Below are 18,701 nucleotides of genomic sequence, written 5' to 3' on the forward strand. Positions count from 1 at the left end.
TTTTAGAGGCTCGCGGCACTGTGACGTGCTTAAGCTGGTGAGGTGCAGCTTGGGGCGTTACAGCCACCAAAATCTTTAGAGCCTTAAATTTTGATAAAGTAATATGAGGTTCACATCCAAAACCAATTGGCAATTGATGGAGTGATCCAAACCCTTATAAACTCATAGACAGGGTCCTATTTTTCCCATGTGGGATATATATACTCTCAACACGCCCCCGCACGTGTAGCGAATTTTCAAGCCATATACGTGGACAACTTTGGGTGACGTGGAGCTAGCCCATGTGGCCGTGAGACATGCATACGTGGGATAACCTGCTTTGATACCATGATAAAGTAATCTAGGGTCCACATCCAAAACCAATTGGCAATGGATGGAGTGACCCAAACCCTTATAAACATGCAAGTTAAGGTCTCATTTTTCCCATGTGGGATGTATATATTCTCAACACAATTTGAAATATATAATTATACAGTTAAAGTAATGAGCCACACACGATCAAGGAGCAAAACCCAATAAATCTTCTTCTCATCTAGCGGCGTCCACTGTTAGCATTGGCACTTGCCTCGCCGGTGTTGGGATGCTGCTGGATGGAAATGGTTGCTATTGCCCTTGGCTCTTAATATTGCAGTGTTTGGGGTTTAGATAGCGAGTGGGCAGTTCTGATCGGGTTAGAAGCTCTTTTGAGTTTTAGACCGTCATGGGCACTACTTCATGGGGACAACGCGCGTTGGCAGGGCGACTAGGTTCGCTCGGCGACGGTGATGACGCTCTTTCGAGGATCTACTGGAGGCTTGGGGCGTGGGGGGGCCCTGGTTGGATTTGGGTCTGACCGAGATGTTCCTATGTCTTTTGGTGTCTTATGGATAGCGGCGTTGTGATGGTGATGATGTTTCCTTGAGATGTGGCATTAGAGATATGCTTGCGGTGACGATGGTGTCAGAGATACACTCCGGTTGTGTGCGACAGCTTTCTACAGAAGGGTGGAGGCTTGAACTGGGCTAGGCTAGTCAAGTTTGGGCTTTGGATGCTGCTTTTCTTTGGGCATTAGTTAGTTTTCTTTCTTTTATTTCCCTATTTTGTTTAGGGAACCCAATGTTAGTAGCTTTAGTCTATTTTCAATAATTCTGTAGTTTTTAGAGAGCTATGCACTTCTATGTGCTTTTAGCAAATCTTCTGGAATAGTACCGAAGGAAGAGACCCGCTTTTCGACGTATTTGATGTCTAATGAGTAGACCTAGTACTACGTACTATTGTGGGTACTAACACACCTCCTTGTCTATCTATAAATGGCAGTGGAAGGGTATGTAATGGTCATTCTAGCTTGAGATGAATATTATTACTGCTCCTATGAGGTTGATTTAAAAAAAAAAAAAAATTGAAGGAACCAATTCTAAGGTATGAATCATTGTTGGTGGTGAAATATTCTGATTAAGATTTTGACTCACCAATAAATACAGATTAGAGCGGAAGCTGACTCGGAACAATTGAGAAGCTTCTTTTAACTGCTAACTTCGAAGTTTGACCGTTGGTTCGAAGAGAAGGGGGGTACCTACAGAAGAGGAATGCTAGCAACCTTCCCCAATCTACCTTTCCCACTCATTAACTGACACTTGTACTCTCATTTCACTCCAAACTATAACATTAATGTGTATCAAACTGACTTTTATATTTTCCGAATATAACCCTAATTATAGCACAATTAATTCTTTCTTATTTTCTTTTATCTTCATTTAAATCCCTCTCTCTGCGATCAGGTCTCTCTTTCTATCTGCGAACTGGTCGTCCTTGTCCTCTTCGTGTTCCTCTTCATCTTCCTCTTCTTGTTCCTATTTCTCTTCCTCCTCCTCTTCATTTTTCTATGTATCATTCTTCTTTGGTTCACTACCCACCTTGTGTGAACAATTGCATAACCCAGATCAGAAAAGTTCTTCGTCTTCCTCCTCCTCCTTTTCCTTTTTCTTTGTATAATTCTTCTTTGGTTCTCCCCCAATTCTTCTTTGGTTCGTTACTAACTCTTCTTCGATTCAATACCCAAACAAAATAAAGTTTCCCACACCTAGATTAAAAAAATTTATGCCCACAATAACCAAATACCAATTTTGTGGGTTCAATTCTATAGCACAGATCAAGAAAAACAATTCCCACGCCCACAACATAGAGAAAAAAATAGAAATAATGATCGAAACCCATAAACCTTCATTGTTGTCTCAGCATTCTTTCTACTCAAATCATGTAGTATGTATTAAATTCTAGGTTTTAAACAAAATTGAATCATGGAATGAATAATAGGTCATCAATCTCGTTCAATCATGATGATTTATTCAGTGATATGATCATCTGAATTTGGGCTTTCAGGCTTTGTAATGAAAAATGAGAATGGGGGAGAAGAATTTTTCGTTGGAGAGAGAAGAGAAACGAATTTAAATAGAAAGATAATAAATTTGTTGATATGCAATAAATATGGGCATATTCGGAAAATACAAAAGTTAGTTTGTAAGACATTAATGTTATGATTTTGAGTGAAATAAGAGGACAAGTGTCAGTTAATGAGTGGGAAAGGTAGAAAAGGAAGGTAGATGGGAAATGTTGCTAGCATTCCTCCCTACAGAAAACTCGCTTATGCCTAAGCCAGAATTTTATTTAGTCGAGTAAAGTAGAATGAGTCAGAATGAGATATCTTACCTGGCTGTCGAGCCCTCTATTTATAGGTGAATGCTTACTTGAGCGGCAAGTTGTCATCATTATTGCATTTATGACTGTTATCATTACCAGACTTATGGCTGTCATCATTACCGCACTTATGACTGTAATCATTGAGCAATTATTGTTGTAACCTTTTTCGCAATTATAGCTGCAATGATTTCCGTACTTATAACTGCAATCATTATCGCTTTTATGGCCGGAATTATTATTGTGTTTATGGCTGGGTAATTATAATTGTAGGTCTAAAATATTTGACCACTCTCACAATCATTATGAGTTTATTAACACATGCAGGTATTCGAATGAACATGGACCCCCATGCCCCATTAATGTCAAGAATTGAGTCATGGATAACTTGGATGACACGTTTACTTACTTGAAATGGAAAATAATCATGAATCTGAGACAAGTGGAATGAGAGAATAAAGGAATCGGTATTGATTCCGGAGGATTGATTCATAAACTCATCTCCCCCATTCGTAATCAAATTCCTAAGTATTCAGGAATCGATTCCTGATAAGGAGGTGAGACCTATATCCATTCCGATTCCTTCATGTGTTAGTAAACGCAGAAATTCTTTTACCCGAAATCCGTTCCTTTATGTGTTAGTAAACGCAGGAATGTTTTTACCTCGTAATCATTCCCTCTCATTGCAAGTAAGTAAACGTGGAGTTTGATTACTGGGAGTTATTTATTTTTTTTCAACCAAAAGTACTCTACTTAAGTACTTATAATAATTTTCTCAAAAAAAAAAAGAAGTACTTATAATAATTTCAAACTCTAGAAAATTTAAATCCGGCCTCAACAGCAAAATTGGACGATGACATAGGATTTCCACCTAGCAGTCTAAAATGTACATCTCGTTCTCGGGTGTGCCATGTTCATGTGGCGCATGGCAGCGTGATGGCTGGGCTGGGCCTCCTTGTTGATATGTTTCTTTTGTTTTTTGTTTGTACTAGCCTATATTTAATCTTTTTATTTGTTTTAATCATCGTTTTTGTTACCGTGGAGCAGCAATCTTTCCTCTAATGTTGTTGCTATTTCAGTTTTTGATAATCTCATAGTTGCTTGTACCATGGAGCAGCAATCCTCCTTGTTGATAGTGCATGAGTGTTTTTGATGAAATTGGAAGTTCATGGACTGAATTGATTTTGAACCCAAACCACAGGGTAGTAACCAGTATTTAGCCCTAATCTCAGTGTTGCTTGTACATACCAGTAGAATACAACGTCAACCAACATATGCACTGACGTCAATTACCTCCTCCGAGATCTTGTACCATGGTACCCAGGTTGGGATTGATAGAAGCATAAAATGTGACATTTATAATATTGAAACCCTATATTTTGCTAAGTTATTTCCTTTAACTTAATCAATTTAACTTATTAGGTGTTTTATAGGTACATTGTGTTCGTGATGATACTTTAAGAGCTAAATGGGGTCTCAAAGTTCAGAAATGACTAAGGAAATAATGGATAAGCATGGAAATGCACAAAAAAATCAACCTTAGTACATTTTTGGATTTTCCTACTCCGGCTAAGAGAAAGTGAGCTAGACAAGAAAGGAGGGGTAGCCGCCTGACCAAACGAACTCCGAATGAGTTGAAACTTTCCAGTTTCATCCTAGACATCGCAAGGATCATTTGTTATGAAGAGTGCCAGAGCTAGTTTTGAGTGGAAAGCCTTCAAAAGATCGGTCCAAAGTTCTGACTAAAAGACTAAAACTGGAAAACCTGACCTGTACGTATTTCAGAAGAATTTATGGCCGAACCACAGTGAATTTAACTCTAAAATTTTACCAGGATGATCTACACTCATGGAGGAACATTTGATATGAAGAAGTCAGAGACCCATTCTGAAGTCTTAGTGGAGAATTAATTGAAGGAATTAAGGGGCAGAAAGTGACCTAAAAACCAGCTCAACATTCATCATGTTCATGTTTCCCACCCACACAAAGAAAGCTAGATGCTTTTCTCTTTTTCCTTGGATATATTTTTCTACTCCAATCTCTTTAATAGATCATCATCACTTCCATATTTCTGCACCTTCATGCTTTGCTTTCATTTCGTCATTACTCCATCTTTTCCATATTTTACAAACCACTTCCATACTCCACTTTCATTATTTTTCTTCCATTCATCATTTCACTCTTCTTTCTCTTCCCTATATAAACACCTTCTCCTCTCACTCTCAAACATATTCCTTCATCCATTTCATCTTCTTTGTCTCACCATCTCCTCTCCATTCTCTAGTTCTTAGTTTCATTTCTTTTCCATTCTCTAGTTCTTAGTTCTGCATCTTCAAGCAAAGAGAAGAAGAAGAAGAAGCCGTGAGCAATCCTAGCCGCCATCGTTCCACCTTGTGTCGTGATACTGAAGCCTTGCTTTCAAGATTCAAGATCAATGTCTCAAGCTCTTCATCATCCACTCCCTTCACGGTGTAATTCAATCTTTTTCCTTGTAACTTCTTTTGGTTTTCTTTGTTTGGATTTGTAGAACTATGAATTATAGTTAACAAATAACGTTAAGGGCAAAGTTCAAAGCCTGTCTCTATGTTTTGAAATAAAGTTGTAATTTCTTTGTGTTGATTTCTATGTTGCTTATGTGAGATTGCTAAATTGATTTTGGATTATAGAAAACTTTTATATGTATGTGTTCTTTGGTGGCCAACTTGGGATATATGCATGTAATTGGAGCTAGATTTAGGTAAACAATTCACCGAATAGTTTTGTGAACCTATTTCATAAGTAGTAAAGGCTTTGGACAAAAGTCGAAATCAATTAAGGAGGATTGCAAATAGATGAACTTTTTCATACTAGGTTGTGCACTTTGGTTGACATCATTTCTTTGTTCTTCATATATTGAATGTGTTCTTGATTAGCTAGCTTTCTAGACTATGATTGCATGTTCAATAGGATCGATTTAGGTGCTTTCACTTAGATCAATTATTCAAGGAAAGTAAAATATGAGAAATTGTTTGCTTATTAACGTTTCACATGGTCAACTTCTTTCTCATGACATTAGACAACCAACTATAAGAATTGTAACCGAATTTCTTGCATATGGTTGTGGTTTTGATATTTGTTCTTTGCGTTCCACCCTTGTAAATGTATTTTTACATTTTCTTTATTTCATTTAATTTTAATTCTGATTCTATAATCATAAAACCCCCTTATTTGTGTTCACTTGTATATATTTCTATTCTTTATATTATTTTTGTAAATAATACTTTATTATTTTAATTCTTTATTTGTTTACACAATTACAGGTGTACCCTCAATCCCCGGTTTGAACGATCCCTATTTACCATATGCTAATTAACGATGACATTTTACAGGGTTAAATTGCGTGCTACTTTTAGCGTGTCAGGGATCGACGTCACGAGTGTAATTGTCGGGACCTCCCACCATGTTGATACCCGATGGTGACATTCATGAGTGACTGGAGAGATGTCCTGGTCTAAGATATTACTAAATAGCAAAGACATCTCTCCCACATCGAAAATAAGGTAAAATCTACTCTCGTTGATGCCTATTTAAGGAGGCTAACCACCCTCGTTAATGTGTATTAAGTATTAACTACTTTTACCTATTTCTATTCTGTCAATTAAATACAAAGAAATTAATTCAGCATCGGAGTGACACAAACCAACCCGCTCGGTGTTCTCCCCAATGCCCCAGTTTGTTTCTCTTGAGAAGTAGCGAGGTAATTTAGCATCAAAACCCATCAACTTTCCCGTGCTTCTTATCTCACCGGCATCAAGATTTTTTTTTTTTTTTTTTTTTTTTTTTCTGACTTGCAGTCGTTTTCTTATTAAAAAAAAAAATTATAAAAATAGCATCTACGTGATTGCCACGTGCAAAACCGGTTGGGTTTACCCTTCCTTTCCAAAACAGAGTCGCGCCACTTCTCTCCTCATAATCGTCGTAGAGGCCGAATATAACTCTCCCTCTTCTTCTCTTCATTCACTTTCAAAACCCTCACATATTTCATCTCTCGCCCAAAAACAAACCCTAAAATCCCTTACTCTCCCTCGCACTGAATCTTCCCCACATTGTCGCCTAAAACCATGTCCTCCGCAGTCAAGCAAGAAATCCCGGAACTCTCCTCCGCCGAGAAAACCACCGGAATCCCCAATCCATCGCCGATCGACATCAGCAGCGACAGCGAGAGCAGTAGTAACTCCGTCGATTCTTCTTCTGACATCGACGACCTAGAGACCACTTCCTTGATCGAGTCCATCACGTGCAAGTCAAGGAACGAACGTAACTTCGATGAAGCCCCTCCGGCGAAGAAAACGAAACGAGAAGGCGAATCCTCATTGCCGCTAGGGTTTCCGGAACCGGTGCCGCTCAACTTGCCGGTGACGGCGGCGGTGCCGTTGGCAATGGCTCGGGTGTTGCCGGACTCAACGTGCGTGACACGGAAAATTGGGGATAAAAATAGTAATAATATCAATATGAATGATAATCAAGTAGGTCCAGTTTTACGGGGTTGCAAGCAGTTTTGGAAAGCTGGGGATTATGAGGGTGACAAGGACAACGATGCTAATTCTGCCTTTTCTTCCGGTAAATTTTCAGTCTTTGCATGTTTGTTTATGTTTTCGAACTGTGTGCATGTCAGTTTGATCATGGCTTTCGTAATTTTGGTTTTGCAGTTGGCATGGATCATGCGAGAATTCACCCTAGGTTTCTGCATTCGAATGCCACCAGTCACAAATGGGCTTTGGGAGGTAGGTACATTGTGTTGGAACTTAATCGACTGATCGAGGTTTATGATCGATACAATATATGAGAGTGACGTACGTACTATTTTTGATATTTTTTTTTTTTTGCAGCTTTTGCAGAGCTGCTAGACAATTCTTTGGATGAGGTAATTGAGCTTCCTTTTCTTTTTCGGCTATGTTTGGGAGGCTGGACAGCACAGGAGAGCATGCTTAACATGAGGGAGCTAATTTTCTAGTTGAGGTTGAGATGGCTAGAGCAAAATAGGGGCCGGAGTGTAGATATTCTCTGTCCATGATGGGAGCCTGTCCTGTCCTCGGCTTCTCCTTTCTTCCAAACATGGCCGCCTTAGGGAATTTGTCTTATCCTACTGCATGTTCCTTGACTATTTGTGTTGGCCAGGTCTGCAATGGAGCCACTTATGTTAATATTGACATGGCAAGAAATAAAAAAGATGGTAATCTGATGATTGAGGTCGAAGGTATGCGGCTACATCTTCTGTCACTTTGTTGTGTTGAACTAGTGGCATAGGATACCCTTTCCTTCGTATACCTTCTTTCATATTCTACTTATATAGGTATTAAGAGAGCCTTTTATGTATCACAGAGTGTTGTTAGTTCAGTTTAATTTGGTATTTATGGTATCTATCATCTGTATTCTAGGCCGGACATATGTGCCATGTCCATGTTCTTACATTCCCACTTGAATTTTTAGAATTCTCAAATTCGTTTGCTATTTCTGAGAAACATCACTCAACTCACTTCATACAAATCATAATGATTCGTTTCTGTATAACCTGCTGACTGCAGATAATGGTGGTGGAATGACTCCTGATAAAATGAGACAGTGCATGTCTCTTGGGTATTCAGCAAAAAGCAAAATGGCAAATACAATTGGTCAATGTGAGATGCTATCTTTTCTGTAAACGGGTAGGGGAATAAGTATTATAACAAGCTAGAATATTGTTTGACTAATCATTTCTCTGTTGTTCTCATAATTTCATTCTCTTAGATGGCAATGGGTTTAAGACTAGTACTATGAGACTTGGAGCAGATGTTATAGTGTTCTCTCGTTGTCAGGGGATTAATGGAACAAGGTTTGTCTTACGCCTAGTCTATCTTTATAAAACCATCACTTGAAAAATCTGAAATTTTGCATGATTTTTAAATGTACATTTAATAAGGCCACCTGCTGAAATAGTAGACTTTTTCCTGCTTTTTTACTTTACGTTCTGCTGCTTTGTGTTTGTTTAATTGCAAACATCAAAAGTAACCAACTCATTCTTTTCTCTTAATTAGCCCCACACAGACCATTGGACTGCTATCTTACAATTTCCTGAGGGGTACTGGAAAGGAAGATATAGTTGTTCCCATGGTAAGAATTTTTTTGGTAGATATATAGTGATAAGAATTTTTACTTGCTTTGATTCTGGACTGCTCTCAAATTGGAGATATACTAGTTAGTTTGATCCTTCTCAACTGAAGGACTTTCTTGCTATGATCTGCTGTTATTTCTGGAACAAATGTTAAAACACATGACTCCTTTTCTTATCTAGCCAATAGTCACTGTAGTTAATTAGCGAGCGATATTCTTACGAGAAAGCTTATCGACAGTAACGTTGGAGAATGATATAAATTGTTTTCTTACATAAATTTGTGTGAATTTTTCTCATATGTTTATGACTTATTTATTATTTTTTATCATAAGATTGACTATGAGAAAAGTGGTCGAGGTTGGAACAAGATGATGCGGGCTTCTCCAGATGATTGGACAAGAAATTTAGCAACCATTGTGCAGTGGTCTCCTTATTCTAGTGAAGAAGATCTTCTTCAGCAAGTAATTAGCTCCCTTCGTTTTCTTTTTAGATATATTTTTTGACATTGTATTTTCATATGGCTAGTTTCATTTTACTTTTTCTTATTGCTGGCATAATCTGACTGTGTGTGAGAGAAATCCAATTTAGTGTACTGTTGTTTCTTATTGATGTACTGTATTCATTTCTAATGTTTTTTAACAGGGGTGTCCTGTTCTATATTCTATGACTTGTTAGTGCTTGGGTTGACCCCTTATTGCTAACAGCTGCATTCATTAATATATAAGGGGTGAACCCCTAATCTCTTAATATATAACCATCCTCTAACAGCTGCATTCTTAATATAAGGGTTGAACCCCTAATCTCTTAATATATAACCATCCTAGAAATTAAAAATTGTTGGCAGTTTTAGGCTTAGGTGCAGGACTGTGTCTCACAATCTAGTCAGTCAAGCTGTTTTTAGTATCATTGTATCCTTTGCTCACAGTGTCGGCCGAACATTGGATGTATTTTTTGATTGATTTACCACATTACCTTTTCTTGGTATATCTTATGTTATCATCTTTGTTGGCTATAACTTTTTGCACGAACATCTATATTATGACATCCTTTTTGCTTGTGCTTTGTCAAACTGTAGTTTAAGTTATTTAGAGGGCATGGCACACGGATAGTAATATACAACCTTTGGGAGGATGATGAAGGACATCTGGAACTTGATTTTGATACTGATCCCCATGTGAGTTTGACTCTCTTTCGCTGATTGTTTTTCTGCTGCATTAAAAGGGGCACTGCAGTTCAGATATGAGGTCTTATTTTTCATGTTTGAAATCACAGGACATTCAAATTAGAGGAGTCAACAGGGATGAGAAGAGCATTCAGATGTCAAAAAAATATCCCAATTCTAGACACTTTTTAACTTATCGACACTCATTGAGGGTACGCCTGGAGTATACATTCAACTGGATTCACTGCGACATAAGCTTTAATATGAACATAGGAACACACTACTAATCATGGTATCTAATTCGTTTTGCCAGAGTTATGCATCAATTCTCTATCTCAGGCTTCCATCTCACTTTAGAATTATTCTGCGCGGGCAAGATATCAAACATCACAATATAGTGAATGACATGATGATGACGAAGGTGGTGACGTACAGACCTGTAAATCTCCCAGAGGGAATGCCAAAAGATTCAAATGTAATGTCTTCGAGACTTAATCTTCGCATTAGATTTATTTTGTCTTCAACTAATCAAAGTCCTGATATTTCTCTTCTTTCTACAGATGGCTGCCAAAGTGACTCTTGGGTTTGTGAAGGATGCACGCTCTCATATTGATATCCAAGGGTTCAACGTTTATCATAAAAATAGACTGATTAAGGTAGTTGTCGGTATTCTTCTCTACACACGTGGTAATTTTTCATAGTCAAATCCAGAACATGGTTGAGAGAACATGATCTTGATGTTAGGTGTTGTGGCTCATAAATATTCTAGGTTGTCATACTGGATACTTCCTGACAATGGAACAGTTAGAATGTTCAATATGATTTCCTTGTTTAGTCTTTGTAGACTGATACATGGGAATGACTTGCATTTTTGTAATCTTAAGTTATTAACCAAACATTCCCTACTCTTGCGTTTCCTTTTTTTTGGCAGCCTTTTTGGCGTGTTTGGAATGCTGCAGGCAGTGATGGTCGTGGAGTTATAGGTATTTTATGATAGTTTCCAAACTAATTAATGTTTGAATTCATTGTAGTGTTGTTTTTGGCATGCAGTGACTAATTGATGTTACTCCACTCTTATCACTCTTTCTGTAACAGGTGTGTTGGAAGCTAATTTTGTTGAACCAGCTCACGACAAACAGGGCTTTGAGCGGACAAATGTTCTTCAAAGACTTGAGCAACGATTGATTGGAATGCAAAAGGAGTTCTGGTTTGTTCTATTCCCTCTTCATGTCATTTCAGTATCTTGAGGTTGTGTCTTCGATTTACAGAAACATTTTTTCCCAGGTCTAAAAATTGCCAGATTGTTGGCTATGCTCCAAGAAGACGTACTAGTGACTTTCCAGAAAGAGATTCTTCAGTATCTGATAAAGAGAAATCACCCAGAAATCAGAATGGTCATGGTTCTAGTAGTGGAGGGTTTAAGGCAAGCTCAAGTAAAAAACTCAAAAAAGGATCATCGCCTGTGAATGCTGAAAGTGAAGATGGGAACTGTAATGAGGCATTGCATGCTTCCATTAAACCTCAGCAAGATCATGCGTCAGACTCAAGGGAGGTTCGCATACCTTTGAAAGTATGTCTCCCCATTACTTCTAAATTATGGTTATTTGCTGCTTTAGATCTTATGGTCATTTATACCTACACATGTGACAAATGAATTTTATTGGATCTACGGATTGTTAGCACAATCTGGTTTTCTCCTTTAACCATAGAAATTCTGTATCAACTTTTAAGTTTTAAGATATAGTCAATAACCTGCTCTTTATCTGATATCTCAATAACAAAGTACTGATATGCTTGTAGCAAACATAGAAATGGCTCGGGCAGTGTTTGTGTATTCCTCCTGTATGCTTATATTTCCTCCACATTAACAGATAACTGATACAAATGGAGAGGGACAAGTCACGACAGACCATGTAATTGAGCGTTCGATTATGTTGAGAACAGATTCATCGATTGTGGAAAGGTGGTGTCAGCAGTTCTGGAATTCAACTCTATGTGGTTTGCAGTTTCCTTGTGCCAATAGTTTTCTATCCAAAATTTATTATTGTAAATTTCTTTTTCCTTTTTCAGATTGGAGGAGGCTCTAAATGATCTCAATCATGAAAGAGATAGCTGTAAATCTCTTAAAACTGAAGTAAGTGCACAGTTGGTTAGGTTGAGTTTGGTGTGAAGACTGGTTTTAAAATCAAAATATTGCTTCTTATCCAAAATTTGTTGCCTAATGTACTTTAGAATAATGCTATGGGACCAAGGTCCACCCGTTGTAAAGCTTGCAAATGTTCTACATTCTATTAATATACTAGTGCATGACTGTTTGAATTTGCTGCTTAGTTGAAGTGAACATTTATTTTACGGCTGATGTGGTCTATTCTGGCCTTGGGTCGGTAATGCTTTACTGTTAGTGCAAATCAGTCAACTCCATGGAATTAAGGACCTTCTAGTAGAACATTGACACAAAGTGGATACATTGAAATCAAACTTAGATAGGCTACTGTTACTTGGCAATAGATGTAATGAACAGCAGTTTGCATTGAAATTCGGTTGCAGATAAAATTATGACTTCTGAATTTCACTATTGTTTTGTCTTTTTTTCTTTTGAATCAGCTTGAGAAGGCAAACGAAAGAATAGAAGAGTTGGACAAAGAGCAAGAAGCACTTATTCAGATACTAGTAGCAGAAAAGACTGAAAGAGAACAGGAGGAAGAACGACTCAGGAAAAGCCTAACGGTGAGGAATCGACAAAGTCGTACCAATAATTTAGCATCATCAATTGTGCATTCTATAAGATTTTCTTTTTCTTTTTCTGGTTGCAGGATGCTTCTAAAACCATTGATGAGCTGCTTGAGAAGGTGAAGCGATTAGAAGGAAGGACGCCAGTGACCTGCAAAGTTGAAAAAGAATGAAAATCTTACAGTATGAGCCTCTAGGCTTCAATTCTTCAGCAGCTATACATGGGGCCTATTTGTACAGACAGTAGAAAGGTTCTGAGGACTAGAAACCGAGGGCCTACTTGCCCTGAATACCACTGCAGAATATGTGCAGTTAGAAACTTAGAAATGGAAGTTGCAACACAGGCATTGTACATGCATCATTGTTTTTCGGCCTGGTCTGGTATTTGAAATTATCCACTGTTTGCAGATGGCTAATTGTATGCGCTGGATTAATTAAAGTGAATTAACAGATTCATTTCTTTTTTCTTTTCTAACATTAGGAGATGCACTCTGCCCATCTGTGGTTTAATTTTGTTGACTAAACCATGCTATTGTTATTGTATCTCATGATTCTCATCCATTGTGGATCTAATTATAGCTATTCCAATCGATATTATTTTTCTCAGAAATGTATTGCTTGTTAACAGTTTTAGCTTTATCTTCACATATATATTGTGATCGATAACATGATTATCTAGTCGATCTATACAAGTAAAACATGTAGCAATTGCTATATATATGTATGTATATGTTCTCCATCTCATACATAAACAGCTCTCCATCTCATACATAAACAGCTCTTTTTTATACCCATGAATCCACCATGATATATAATAATCTACTGAACATGGTTGTTATACAGACAGTGAGACTTAAACTATGGGTTCTGGTTTTGAGGCCTATTGGGAGGGGATGGAGGAATATATGGTATCCAGGTTCTGGGGTCTCTGAGATTGAATCCTGGTGGGGGAGGAGGTGGAGGAAAGACAGAAGGGATATAAGGTATCCAAGTTCTTGGGTCTCCTAAATTAAATGGAGGTGGAGTGTTTGGGGCAAGAGGATTTGGGGATGGAAAAGGAGGTAGACTTGGAAATGGGAAAGGCAAAGATGGAGGGAATGGAAAAGATGGAAATGGGGGCAAGGATGGTAGAGGTGGAAGAGGAGGGAAAGGGAATTGAGGCAAAGGAGGCCATGGGAATCGATAGAATGGTGGAAAGTATGGGAGAAAAAACTTGGAGGAATTGAAAGAACTTGCCAATTCCTCTTCCTTCCTATTTCCACATAGGGTAAGATTCTTCTTTGGTGGCCTGTAACTCAAGGCATTCATGCTGTAAATACAGAGGTTATCTTGTTTTGACTTGACTGAAATCTCATCTGCTGTGGTTCTTAAACCAGGAACATTGCAACTTTTGGATGAGCTCCATATCAAACTTGCTTGGCACATTGACTTAATTGACACACCACTTAAGCAGTTGACCCCATCAACAGAAGGTATTTCCAGTTTGTAAACTCCATACTTGTTTGTGGTTTTGTTAACTGAGAAATTCATATCCTCTGAGGCTTTGGCCGAGTTCCCTCTGAACTTGCATTGTATCACAACATCCACACCTGGTCAAAAAATCATTTTGCAATATGTTACTGAACATGCCCTTATTTTTTGCTAGACACATTCTTAGATCTTACAAATGCGAAAATGTTTCCATTTCGCGAAACAAATTTTTAAAAGTCTTTGTGCAAAACGTTACCGGGACAAGCCCTTAACTACTTATATTGCTACTAGTGACTATGAATGAGTTGAGTACCTGGGAGAAAGTAGCTGCTTCTTGAGAATATGTTGCTTGAACAAGTATCACAATAAACCGCTCCCACGACGGTGATCCGAGCGGTTGGTGTTGTTGCTTTATGAGCTACCGGAGCAATTGGGTGGGTGAGGAAACATGTAAGAAGAAGAAGAAGGTGAAAAATAATAGCATCCATGGGAGAGGAACGAAAGTAGCTTCGACCAAAGCATATATGGTACTCCATTGAGTGCATCTGGAGCTACATTATATAGCTAGAGGTTCATTCAGTCATTTATGGTGACTATGCAGTATAATGAGCCCGTGAGCTTTTGGTGTTAGGACCCCATCTGTAAACAGAGAGATGAAAATGCTTTATCTATTCACAAGAAAACAAAGACATGTGAAGAACCTGTTGCCAGATTGTCAGGGAAGAGGGACATGGAGGGACTTGAATGACATCTGTAGCAAACTAACAGGTAGTGGAAATTGAACAAGAGGCTGTGTGCTTTTCTTGATTGGAAATTAATGAGCTCTATGAATTTATTCATTTAAGGACTTCAGTTGCTTTAAGACATGGGACTCTTTTGGTTTTGGGACACCGAGGGATTGGGGCTCCCCTCATTTGGTGACTTAGAACCCACTAGATCACTGACAATGCACAGCTCTCCATAGCTAGTATACAATGTGTTTTGGACAGACTTGGAAGATTTTACCTTGTGTGATCTTGGCTACATTAGTTTATAGGCTTTGAAACCTCAACAAGTTTGTAGTGTTCTTAATAAGTTAAATACTTAATCATGGTTTTGTGAGTTATTAAGAAGTGGCTACAACATTAGGTGGTAATATTGATTCTCTTTTCTTGGATTAACTGTCCTATTAGTATTGTGAGAGAACTGTTAAACAAGTGAGATGCTTAATAGTTAATCCTTCTTTTTTTTTGAAATAATAGTTAATCCTTCTTATGTAGGCAATGAAAACCATATGCTCTATTATTCTACTAGTCTTTGGGTTTTCATTGCTGGAATATATCAAGGTTTTGTACTATAGTAGGGATCTTGAACCTGTCCCTGATTCTAACGGGCCGTACGCCTTCACATCTGGGATGCAAAATGCCCGTTTTCAATCATATCTTCTCTGATTAAATGGTGTGATGATATTTTTGTGATAACAATGTGTACTGTTGTTAAATAATAGCAACCGAGCTAGCTAATAGTGGTAGTTTCCTTATGGAGTTGCCTACCATTATAAATATGGGGAGTTTCACTCCCTATTTTCTTCTTTGATCAAAATTATCATAAAAAGACAAAATTTAAATTTGTAAATACAAAATTTAAGTTATTAAAAAATGAAACATGGAGTGTGGATTTCACTTCCTTAAAATATTAGTCTATACAACGACATTAATCTATTATTACTGAAGTTAATATAAACTCATTAATTACTCAAGGAGGATCCAAAAATCAACATACAAAACGAAAATTGATCAACTTTTGTGTTTTGGTAATAACAATGCTTGGTGCAGCCACTATTTTCTGGTTACACTTGCGCTCGTGGAGTTGTGGTTTAAATTACAAATTACGAATAACAAGACGTAATATTTTGCTGGTTGGGCCTTTCGGTGCTTCTGCCGGGCGTCTATTTGTTTGGGCTGTTTCTGTGTTCTGTTGGGTATTTCATCTTAGGCCTCTGCTCTCCTGTACTTGCTACCCATCATCTTCTAAGCAAAAGTCACAAAAGATTATTAAAGAGTTTCAATTCTACATTCTTTTGTTTCATCAACTGCAAACGATAGATGGATGAATCAAATTCAGGATCCATACCAATACATAGTTAGAGAAAAAATTGCCTTAAATGCTAATTGACATCTCTATACCTTGAGGCATGTATGAGGCGTGAGGCGTGGCGAAGCTTCGCCAAAATACCATAAGGAGCTGCTTTGGGAGTGGAAGGTATTTGTATGTATATTTTTTTTTTAACGTGAAACAAGTATAAAAATCTTATTAGAGTACAATTCCTTGTAGGAAACTAATTTTGTATGTGACACACATGTGTTCAATGTGGTTTATGTGCTTCCTATTAACATCGGTATTATATCATAAAATGAAGATTATTTCTACTTGCTACCTATATTATAATTTTTTGTTATTAAAATTTACGTCTCAACATCTCATAAACGCCTCAACTCTTTGAAGGCTTAAAGCTCCATCAAAACGTCATCACCCTTTAAAACATTAGGGAAAAAAAAATACAGAAGGCACAAAACTCATTGGCATGAACAACCGACACCTATCTTAGGAGCTACAATAGTCATTAAGCCTTTTCTCATGTGATTAATTTCTCCGCTGCACATTCGATCTGTTCAACAGAGAAGGCACTAATCACAATAGTATTTGGCATCATAAGGCTAATAAATGTGTCGGATCTCTGTTTTCTACTCAGGCCATGAGTCTCATAAACCAACCACTATAACAAAACAGTCCTCCACTCTCTATGACGTGACGATCACTGATTGGCTCGCAAGAAATATACGCCCCGCATCAAAGGCATCATACTGTTCCCAAATTCCTATCATCACCATCATCATCGATCATTATCCAAATTCCTATTATCACCACCATCATCATCATCATCATCATATCTCTGTGCTTTTGAGCAGCACAAACCAACAACCCACTACCAACTCTTCCTTAACACCGAAATTACTGCTCTACCCTCACAGTCGACAACATGCCATTACGTGGTGATTATAGTTGCACAAAACGAAAACAAGATTAACATAAAATTAACATAATTTCCATTAATGTATTTCAACTACATCACGAAGCTACAATGACCTCACAACCTTCTACATTTTTTTTTTGACATGTAAATAAAGTGAAAGTGATCAGAGCCAGAGTGCCCCAGCCTCCTTGAGAAGTGGCACCAGGGACCCATTGATATGGGAAGCCATAACTCGGTCCATGGCACCTATCAACTTGCCGCCGATAAACACCACCGGAACGGCAGACGAGTTTCCGAGCAACCTCATGAGAGCCCTCTCGATCTCCTTCCCTCTCGGGTCTTGGTCCAGCTCGTACACCGTCGGATTCACCCCCATTCCGCAGAAGAGCCTCTTGACGGCGTGGCACATGCAACAGCTGCTCACGCTGAATATCACCACAGCGCTCTTCGACGCCAGCCTCCCAACTCGCTCCAGAGGGTCCGTCATGTGCATGCTCCTCACCGGCATATAGTAACCCCATGACTCTGCTTGGTAATGCTCCTTTTGGTATTGCATTTTTGCTTATAACTCACGAGTTAACAAAACCCAAAGAAGGGAAAAGAAGAAAAGACTGAAGAAGAAGAACAAGACGAAGGAGAAGAAGAAGTTGGATATGAAGAAGATGCTTCGTTGGAAATGCGGGTAGTGAAATAAGCAAGTATGGGTAGGGTTTATATAGGGAACGGGGGCGAGGATAATATGGTAATAATGGAGGGTGTCTAGGGTTTTGTGACTTTGTCTGTTGCTGTCGCAGCGCATGCTAGGATTTTCACTGGAAAAGGATTCTTGTCTGTACTTCGACGTACAAGGGCGTACACGTAGACGGAATACAGAGGCACATTGAAAACTAAAGCTTCAAGTACTGGTGGAAGCGGCGCGTGTCAGGTATTGAGGCGGCGAGTGGTGTATTTGTCGACGGTGGAGATCTCTGCTTTTCAGGTTTGAGACATTGGCCAGGCTTTGGCAGGAAGCAGAGGGATTAGACGGCTGGGCTGGTCCTGGCTGTCGGGTCCGGGCGTTCGGGTGGGTCCGAAAGCAAAAAACTCCTTTTGCTTCTGACGTGACCATTACGCGCATGTCTCTGTGGTCTGTCCTTTTCTTCATATCGATTGGAGAAGATGATGTTGACCAACAAAATAAATTAATAAATATTGGGAGAGGACGAACATGATGATGATCAACGGTTATTATTAACTGGGTTTGTCAGTTTGACCCCTCCTCCCAACTCTCTTCCCGTGAAAAAAGTGGAAGCAAGAGCATGCATGCACGTTAATCTTCTTTTTGGAGAGTTGTGACTCCTTAATTACTGATAGTTCTTAAAGTAATGCTTGTTGATTAAACATGAACTTGAGAAAAGTTCGTAGAATAGTAAAACTAGGCTGCCACTTGGTTTGATAATTATCAAACTGATTGAATATATACCAATCGATATTTTAGATTTGATATACCAATTTTTTGGTAACAATATAAAACCGAAATTGAA

The 18,701-nt window shown here is 38.4% G+C and overlaps 3 protein-coding genes across 3 annotated transcripts; 1 reads left to right on the forward strand and 2 right to left on the reverse strand.

Moving 5' to 3' along the window:
* Nucleotides 1-6,488: 6,488 nt before the first annotated feature.
* Nucleotides 6,489-13,268, forward strand: LOC133712222 (protein MICRORCHIDIA 7-like). Its single transcript, XM_062138339.1, has 19 exons — nt 6,489-7,272; nt 7,362-7,436; nt 7,542-7,576; nt 7,831-7,909; nt 8,238-8,330; nt 8,440-8,524; nt 8,727-8,802; nt 9,136-9,264; nt 9,879-9,977; nt 10,076-10,177; nt 10,279-10,440; nt 10,526-10,621; nt 10,897-10,948; nt 11,061-11,172; nt 11,250-11,535; nt 11,837-11,928; nt 12,036-12,099; nt 12,570-12,692; nt 12,779-13,268. The coding sequence occupies exons 1-19, from the start codon at nt 6,774-6,776 to the stop codon at nt 12,866-12,868; spliced, it is 2,349 nt and encodes a 782-aa protein (XP_061994323.1). The 5' UTR covers nt 6,489-6,773; the 3' UTR covers nt 12,869-13,268.
* A 114-nt stretch (nt 13,269-13,382) lies between these two features.
* Nucleotides 13,383-14,784, reverse strand: LOC133712223 (leucine-rich repeat extensin-like protein 1). Its single transcript, XM_062138340.1, has 2 exons — nt 14,479-14,784; nt 13,383-14,284 (listed from the first exon to the last, which is right to left on the reverse strand). Exons 1-2 carry the CDS (start codon nt 14,708-14,710, stop codon nt 13,554-13,556), a joined length of 963 nt encoding a protein of 320 aa, XP_061994324.1. The 5' UTR covers nt 14,711-14,784; the 3' UTR covers nt 13,383-13,553.
* Nucleotides 14,785-17,250: 2,466 nt separating this feature from the next.
* On the reverse strand, nt 17,251-17,856 carry LOC133712540 (glutaredoxin-C1-like). Its single transcript, XM_062138636.1, has one exon. The coding sequence runs from the start codon at nt 17,732-17,734 to the stop codon at nt 17,342-17,344; it is 393 nt and encodes a 130-aa protein (XP_061994620.1). The 5' UTR covers nt 17,735-17,856; the 3' UTR covers nt 17,251-17,341.
* Nucleotides 17,857-18,701: the final 845 nt, after the last annotated feature.

Source organism: Rosa rugosa, chromosome 5 (genome assembly GCF_958449725.1).
Source record: "Rosa rugosa chromosome 5, drRosRugo1.1, whole genome shotgun sequence".
Taxonomy (NCBI): domain Eukaryota; kingdom Viridiplantae; phylum Streptophyta; class Magnoliopsida; order Rosales; family Rosaceae; genus Rosa; species Rosa rugosa.

What these genes read in the sequence shown, in the direction of transcription:
- LOC133712222 (XM_062138339.1), top strand. Translation starts at nt 6,774, where the DNA reads ATGTCCTCCGCAGTCAAGCAAGAAATCCCGGAACTCTCCTCCGCCGAG. An exon ending in GGAATGCAAAAGGAGTTCTG is followed by an intron (nt 11,173 to 11,249) that starts GTTTGTTCTATT and finishes ATTTTTTCCCAG; the next exon opens with GTCTAAAAATTGCCAGATTG. An exon ending in AGGTTCGCATACCTTTGAAA is followed by an intron (nt 11,536 to 11,836) that starts GTATGTCTCCCC and finishes CCACATTAACAG; the next exon opens with ATAACTGATACAAATGGAGA.
- LOC133712223 (XM_062138340.1), bottom strand. Translation starts at nt 14,710, where the DNA reads ATGCACTCAATGGAGTACCATATATGCTTTGGTCGAAGCTACTTTCGT. An exon ending in AAGCAGCTACTTTCTCCCAG is followed by an intron (nt 14,285 to 14,478) that starts GTACTCAACTCA and finishes TTTTTTGACCAG; the next exon opens with GTGTGGATGTTGTGATACAA.
- LOC133712540 (XM_062138636.1), bottom strand. Translation starts at nt 17,734, where the DNA reads ATGCAATACCAAAAGGAGCATTACCAAGCAGAGTCATGGGGTTACTAT.